This window comes from Macaca mulatta, chromosome 3 (assembly GCF_049350105.2).
Source record: "Macaca mulatta isolate MMU2019108-1 chromosome 3, T2T-MMU8v2.0, whole genome shotgun sequence".
Taxonomy (NCBI): domain Eukaryota; kingdom Metazoa; phylum Chordata; class Mammalia; order Primates; family Cercopithecidae; genus Macaca; species Macaca mulatta.
In genome coordinates, this window is record NC_133408.1 from 69073858 (window position 1) to 69082053 (window position 8196).

At 53.3% G+C, this 8196-nt stretch overlaps 1 protein-coding gene across 1 annotated transcript; it reads right to left on the reverse strand.

Annotated features, from left to right (window-relative positions):
* Positions 1-246: 246 nt before the first annotated feature.
* Positions 247-1422, reverse strand: LOC114675346 (putative uncharacterized protein FLJ46235). The gene is given in 6 exon segments (XM_077998167.1): positions 247-481; positions 483-754; positions 756-849; positions 998-1049; positions 1151-1196; positions 1360-1422. Coding segments are annotated over 6 exon segments (762 nt in total).
* Between the last annotated feature and the right edge of the window lie 6774 nt (positions 1423-8196).

Consider the following 8196-nt stretch of genomic DNA (forward strand, 5'->3'; position numbering starts at 1 on the left):
GCACCTGGAGAGGCAGCCAAGAGGCGAGAGTTGGGCTGGGGAGGCCGAATTGAGGAAGACCTGGGCCTGTAGAGGCGGCCGGGAAGTAGTAGCTGGCCCCACAGAGGCCAACTTAAGGACAACTTGGGCCTGCAGAGGCCAACAGTAGGAAGATTCGGGCCCAGAGAGGCCAACTGTAGGAAGTGCACGGCCTGGAGAGGATGCAAAGCAACAAACGCTAGACCTGGAAAGGCCACCATCGAGGCATTAACTTGGCCTATGGAGGCCACTGGGAGGCAGAAGCTGGGCCTGCAGAGGCCGCCAAAGGGCAGGAGCTTGTCCTGAGTGGGCCACGGCGAGGCTAGAGGCGGGCCCGGAAGGGCCCACTGCTAGGTAGAGGCTGGGCCTGGAGAGGCCACCCACAGGCAGGTGCTGGGCCTGGAAAGGCCACGAGAGGCATGAGCGGAGCCCCATCAGTCCAGCATGAGAGAGGATGTCTGCCCAGAGGGGCCAGTGTGAGGCAGGCGCTCACACCTCTGGGCGGGCAGCGAGAGTCATGAATTGGGCTGAAACAGGCCACGGTGCAAGAGGAGCTGGGCCTGTCAAGGCTGCAGGGAGGCAGGTAGGCAGGAACTTGGTCCCGGGAAGCCACTGTGAGGTGAGAGCCGAGCCTGGAGAGGCCCCTGGGAGGCAAGCATGGGGTCCGCAGAGGCTGTTCTCCACCTGGAGCTGGGTCTGTGCATTCCACCAGGAGGCAGAATGTGGGCCTACAGAGCTCTGGCTGGAGAAAGGCTTGGGCCTACAAAGGCTGGTGGGAGCTGGGAGGGAGCTGAGCCCTCAGAGGTTGCTTGTTGGAGGCCGGAGTCAGGCCTGTTGATGCAGCCAGGAGGAAGCGGAAGGGCTGGGACTGGACAGGCCGCCACGAGGGAGGCCAAGAATGGGCCTCTACAGGCCGACAGGAGTCAAGAGCTGGCCCTGGAAGGGCCCACTTGAGGACCCGTGTTGCGTGCGGAGAGACTGCCGGGAGGCCGGAGCTGGGCCTGGAGAGGCCGACTTCAGGACGATGTGGGGGCCTGCAGAGGACACCAGGGGGCCCAAGCTGGGCCTAGAGGAGCTGTCTGGAGGAAGTTTGGGGGTGTGGAGACTCCGTCGGAGGGCAGGAGCTGAGCCTCCTGCAGAGGCCACCGTGAGGCCTGAGCTGGGTCTGGAGAGCTTGGCTTCAGGAAGTTTTGGGCCTACATAGGCTGCCAAAAACTGGGCGGGAACTGAGTCCAAAGAGGTTGCTGTGAGGCAGGAATTGGGCCTGTAGATGCAGCTGGGAGGAAGAGCTGGGCCTGGAGAGGATGCCGGGAGGCTGCAGCCAGGTCTGGAGAGGCCGACTTGAGGAGCTTTTGGGACTGGAGAGGCTGCCAAAAGGTGACAAACTGGCCCCAGAAAGGCCATTGTGAGACGTTAGCTGGGCTTGAGGAGGCTCATGAAAGGCAGGAGCAGCTCCTGTCGAAGCTGCCGGAAGGCAGGAACTTTGGACTGGTGAGGCTGCAATGAGGCTGAGGACTGCGTGTGGGAGGGTCCGCTGTGAGGCAGAGGCTAGGCCTGTATACGGGCCTTCAGGAGGCAGGAGGCTGGGCCCAGAGAGGCCGTCTGGAGCTCAAGTTCTGGGCCTGAAGAGGCCACCAAAAGTCAAAAGCAGGGCCTGGGAAGGCCGCCAAGAGGCACGAGCTGGGCTGGGCCTAAAGAGGCCTTGGGGAGGCAGGAGGAGCTGGGCCTGGAGAGGCTGACGGGAGGAAGTTGTGAACCTGGAGACGCCACCGAGAGGTGAGAGCTGGGCAAGGGGAAGCCGACTTGAGGATGACTTAGGTCTGCAGACGTCGCCGGGAGGAAGGGCTGGTCCCGGAGAGGCTGACAGGAGGAAGTGCAGGGCCTTGAGAGGATGCAAAGCAGCAAATGCTAGGCCTGGAAAGGCTGCCATCCAGGCATGAGATTGGCCTAGGGAGGCCACTGGGAGGCAGGAACTGAGCCTGCAGAGGCTGCCAAAGGGCAAGAGCTTAGCCCAAGGGGGCCACGGCAAGGCAAGAGGCAGGCCTGGAGAGGGCTGACTACGAGGTAGAGGCTGGGCCTGAAGAGGTGACCCACAGGTAGAGGCTGGGCCTGGAGAAGCCACGAGAGGCATGAGCTGGGCCCCAGTGGGCCGGTGTGAAGGAGAACCTAGGACTATAGAATCCAGTGTGAGGCAGGAGCTCACACCACTGGGCGGGCCGTGAGAGGCAGGAGTTGGGCCGAAACAGGCCACAGCTTGGGAGAAGCTGGGCCTGTCGAGGCAGCCAGAAATCAGGCAGGCAGGAACCTGGCCCTGGGAAGCCGCTGTGAGGCAAGAGCCGGGCCTGGAGAGGCCCCTCAGACGCAAGCGTGGAGCCCGCAGAGTCCACTATCCAGCCAGTGCTGGGTGTGTGCAGGCCACCGGGAGGCAGAAGGTGAGCCTACAGAGTTCTGACTGGAGAAAGGTTTGTTCCTACAAAGGCTGGCAGGAGCTGGGCAGTAGCTGAGATCACAGAGGTTGCTTGTTGCAAGGTGGTAGTCGGGCCTCTCGACACCTCCAGAAGGAAGGGGAAGGGCAGGGCATGGAGTGGCCACCATGAGGGAGACAGAGTCTGGGCCTCTACAGGCCGACAGGAGGCAGGAGCTGGCCCTGGAGGGGCCCTCTTGAGGCCCCGTGTTGAGCCGGGAGAGTTTGCCAGGAGGCTGGAGCTGGGCCTGGAGTGGCCGACTTCAGGACGATGTGGGGGCCTGCAGAGGCCACTGGGAGGCCCAAGCTGAGCCTAGCGGAGCTGTCTGGAGGAAGTTTGGGGGTGTGGAGACTCCGTCAGAGGGAAGGAGCTGAGCCTCCTGCAGAGGCAACCGTGAGGCCTGAGCTGGGACTGGAGAGCTTGGCTTCAGGAAGTTTTGGGCCTACAAAGGCCACCAGGAGCTGGGCTTGAGCTGAGTCCAAAGAGGTTGCTGTGAGGCAGGAGTTGGGCCTGTAGATGCAGCCATGAGTAAGAGCCGGGCCTGGGAGGATGCCGGGAGACCGCAGCTGGGTCTGGAGAAACCAACTTAAGGAGCTTCTGGGCCTGGAGAGGCCACCAAAAGGGGATAAACTCGGCCTGGAAAGGCAGCTGTGAGGGTTGAGCTGGGCCTGAGGAGGCCATCATGAGGCAGGAGCAGGGCCTGTCAAAGCTGCCGGAAGGCAGGAGCTTTGGACTGGGGTGGCCACAGTGAGGCTGCGGACTGGCCATGGGAGAGTCCGCTGTGAGGCAGAGGCTGGGCCTGTATACAGGTCTTTGGGAGGCAGGAGGCTAGGCCCACTGAGGCCAACTAGAGATCAAGTTCTCAGCCTGAAGAGGCTGCCAAAAGTCAAAAGGGAGGCCTGGGATGGCCGCGGAGAGGCACGAGCTGGGCTGGGCCTAAAGAGACCACTGGGAGGCAGGAGGAGCTGGGCCTGCAGTGGCTGAGGGGAGGAAGTTGTGCACCTAGAGATGCCACTGAGAGGCGAGTGCTGGGTTGGGAGAGGCCTACTTGAGGAAAACTTGGGCCTGCAGAGGCCGCGGGGAGGAAGATCCGGGCCTGGAGAGGCCATCTAGAGGAAGTGCAGGGCCCGGAGAGGATGCAAAGCAGCAAATGCTGGGCCTAGAAAGGCCGCCATTGAGGCATGAGCTTGGCCTATGGAGGCCACTGGGAGGCAGGAGCTGGGCCTGCAGAGGCAGCCGATGGGCAGGAACTTGGCCTGAGGTGGCCACGATGAGGCAAGGAGCGGGCCCAGAAGGGCCCACTGCCAGGTAGAGGCTGGGCCTGGAGAGGCGGCCCACAGGCAAGGGCTGGGCCTGGAGAAGCCATGGGAGGCATGAGCTGTGCCCCAGTGGGCCAGCGTGAGGGAGGACCTTGGCCTAGATAGGCCCGTGTGAGGCAGGAGCCCACACCTCTGGGCGGGCAGCGAGAGGCATGAGTTGGGCCGACACAGGCCATGGTGTGGGAGGAGCTGGGCCTGTCCGGGCTGCCAGGAGGCAGGCAGGCAGGAACCTGGCACCAGGAAACTGCTGTGCGGCCAGCACTGGGCCTGGAGACCCCCTGTGAGGCAAGCATGGCGCCCTCAGAGGCTGTTCTCCAGCCAGAGCTGGGTCTGTGCAGGCTACCGGGAGCCAGAAACTGGGCCTATAGAGCTCTGGCTGGAGAAAGGTTTGGGCCTACAAAGGCTGGCGGGAGCTGGGCAGGAGCTGAGCCAACAGAGGTTGCTCGTTGCGAGGCAGGAGTTGGGCCTGTCGACACAGCCAGGGCAAAGGGGAGGGGCTGGTCCTGGAGAGGCCACCATGAAGGAGGCAGTAGCTGGGCCTCTACAGGCTGACGGGAGGCAGGAGTTGGCCCTGGAGGGACCCACTTAAGGCCCTGTGTTGTGTGTGCCTGGAGAGGCCGCCATGAGACTGGAGCTGGGCCCGGAGAGGCTGACTTCAGGACGATGTGACGGTCTGCAGAGGCCACAGGGAGGCCCAAGCTGGGCCTAAAGGAGCCGCCTGGAGGAAGTTTTGGGGCCTAGAGACTCCACCGGATGACAGGAGCTGAAACTCCTGGAGAGTACACCATGAGGCCTGAGTTGGGCCTGGAGAGCTTGGCTTGAGGAAGTTTTGGGTCTACAAAGGCCGCCAGGAGCTGGGCTTAAGCTGAGTCCAAAGAGGTTGCTGTGAGGCAGGAGTTGGGCCTGTAGACGCAGCCGTGAGTAAGAGCTGGGCCTGGGAGGACGCCAGGAGGCTGCAGCTGGGTCTGGAGAAACCGACTTAAGGAGCTTCTGGGCCTGGAGAGGTGGCCAAAAGGGGACAAACACGGCCCGGAAAGGTGGCTGTGAGGGGTGAGCTGGGCCCGAGGAGGCCATCACAAGGCAGGAGCGGGGCCTGTCGAAGCTACTGGAAGGCAGGAGCTTCAGACTGGGTTGGCCGCAGTGAGGCTGCGGACTGGCCGTGGGAGAGTCTGCTGTGAGAAACTAATCTAGGAGTAGAAAGAATATGGTAGCTGAGGGGAAAAAAGAAAAGATGACTTAGCCACAAATTCATCAGGAGCAAAATGTTGACTCAGAAAGTTGTCTAGATCACCGTCTCCAAAGCTGATGCAGTGTCCTTATGAAAATATATTTCAACGTGTCCATAATTGTATGTAATGAAAATATCTGTCAACAAATGTACTGCTAGAATAATGTGAACATTATGAAATGAAATTTGAAAGAGTGAAATAAAAAGCTCAGCACTCATTTCCTAAGTCCCAGTGAATTATTACTCTCCACCATGGAGGCCATCAATCTAGGTAGTATGTGGATATTTAACAGTTACTGTTGAATCACCAAGGAAGGTCCTAGTGAAGACTGCTGTGGTGTCCTGCTTGATCTGAAAGTAAAGTTTGGCACACCAATAAATTGAAGTCCTTTATAATAAAAAGCTTGCAAATGTAAGTCCTTGTACTTCTTTCTGCTGCAGAGGACACTATCCAGAAAGACACACACAATGGAAGAAAATATTTGCAAGTCATATATTTAATAAGGGACTTACATTCTAGAATATATAGAATTCTTACAACTTAAGAATAAGACAACCCAATTAAAAAGTGGGCAAAGAATCTCAATAGACATTTGTCGAAATATACAGACACGTGAAAACATGTTCAACTCAATCATCAAAGAAATGCAAATCAGAACCACAATGAAATACTATTTTACATCCACTGTACTAGTCCATTTTCATGCTGCTGATAAAGACATATCTGAGACTGGACAATTTACAAAACAAAGAGATTTAATGACTTACAGTTCCACCTGGCTGGGGAGGCCTCACAATCATGGTAGAAGGCAAGGAGGAGCAGGTCACCTCTTGGGTGGATGGTGGCAGGCAAAGAGATTGGGCAGGGAAACCACCCCTTATAATACCATCAGATTGTGTGAGACTTATTAAGTATCACAAGAACAGCACGGGAAAGACCTGCCTCCGTGATTCAATCACCTCCCACTAGGTTCCTCTCACAAAACATGGGAATTCAAGATGATATGTGGGTGGGGACACAGCAAACCATATCATCCACTATGATGGCTTTCATCAAAAAAGCAAATAAGTGTTACTGAGAATGTGGAGGAAGCAAAAGTTCCACACGCTGCTGGTGGGAATGTAGCATGGTGGATCTACTTTGGAAAACAGTTTGGGAGTTCCTTCAAAAGATAAACACAGGGTTATCATTTGAGCCAGGAATTCCACTTGTTAAACTGAAGGCCGGGGGGCAGTGTCTGATGCCTCTAATCCCAGCAATTTGGGAGGCTAAGGCAGGAGGATCGCTTGAGCTCCAGAGTTCGAGACCAGTTTCGGTGACATGGCGATATCCTGTCTCCACAAAAATACAAAAATTAACAGGGCACGGTGGCATATATCTGTGGTCCCAGGTACTCGGGAGGCTGAAGTGAGAGGACTGCTTGAGCCTAGGAGGTCGAGGTTGCAGTGAGCTGAGATCGTACCACTGCACTCCAATTTGGGTGACTGAGTGAAAACCTAGCTATCTAAATAAATAAATCCAAATAAACTGAGGCACATCAAAATTTTAATGAGTTTATTCAAGCATTCAGTGACTCATTAATTCAGCAATAACAGACCACAAGCAGTTCAGTGCAGGTGGGCAAGAGGAAACTTTTATAAAGTGTTTGTGGACGCAAGAAAAAGAGGATATTTGACTGGTTATGGTGGAAAGTTTTCAGGTTAGTTGGTGGCTTCTGACTGGTTAAGCTTTAATTTCATTTACTGTTTACATTGAATTAGGTTTGGTTTCCTTACATAGGAACCCAATATTTCAGAGCTGTCTCAGCCTAATAGCCTCCTGATTAACAATTTTAACACATTCCTAGGTGTCTGCCCAAGAGAACTGAAACCATGTGTTTACACATAAACTTGTCTGTGAATGTTTGTATCTGCATCATTCTTAATAGCCTAAAGGTGGAAAGAACCTAGTGTCCATCAACTGATGGCTAAACAAAACGTAGTATGTCAATACAATGTCATCATATTTGTCATAAAAACAATGAAGCACTAACATATGCCACAACATGGATGAAAGTTAAAAACATTATGCTAAGTGAAAGAAGCCAGTCAAAAAAGACCACATATTCTATGATTCCATTTATAGGAAATGTCCAGTATGGACAAATCTATGAAGATGGAAAGATTAGTGGTTGCCTAGGACTGGGAGGTGGGGTGAGGAGATTGGGGAGTGATAGCTAAAGAAGGTATACAAAGTTTCTTTGGGGGATTATAAAAATGTACACAAATTGATTGTGGCTATTGTCACACAATTCTGTAACTGTACTAAAAACCATTGAACTGCACAGTTAAAGCTGATGAATTGTAAAGTATGTTGTATCTCAATAAAACTGTTACAAAAAATTTAGGTGCTAATTACTTTGGAAAAGAGTCATTACTTTAAAATAATGCACAACACTATTTCCTTAACTATCAAACTTAAAAATTGCATTTAAAACTATGGTTCAATTCCAAGGATGTGTAAGATCTCTATGAGCAAAACTAAAAAGCACTGCTGAAAGAAATCATAGATGACACAAACAAAGGGAAATACATTCCATGCTCATGATGGGAAGAATCAACATTGTGAAAATGGCCATACTGCCCAAAGCAGTCTCCAGATTCAATGGAATTCCATCAAAATACAATCATAATTCTTTATACAACTAGAAAAGTCCTAAAATGCATATGGAACAACAACAAAAAAAGCCCACATAGACAAAGCAATACTACACAGAAAGAACAAATCTGGAGGCACCACACTACGCTACTTCAAATTGTACTAGAAGACTATAGTTAGCAAACAGCATGGTATTGGTATAAAAATAGGGAGATAGACCAAAGGAACAGAATAGAGAACGCAGAAATTAAGGCAAATACTTAAACTTTCAAAAAGGCAAGGATTTGGGAGAAAAAATGGCCAGGACTTTTGGTAATTGAGCACTAACTGAATACTTTTTGCTTCTACCAACACATCTCAACCAGACCATGCCTGTGAGATACACAGAAAATAAAACATAGCACACGTGCTGCACCTTTTTTAGGGAATGATGCAAATTGCTTCAAATTGGACAGTGGACTCTCCAGCTGCTTTTTGTTTCTGTAACACCAACAATGTTAATTTTATTAATATCTTGTCTGAATCTGA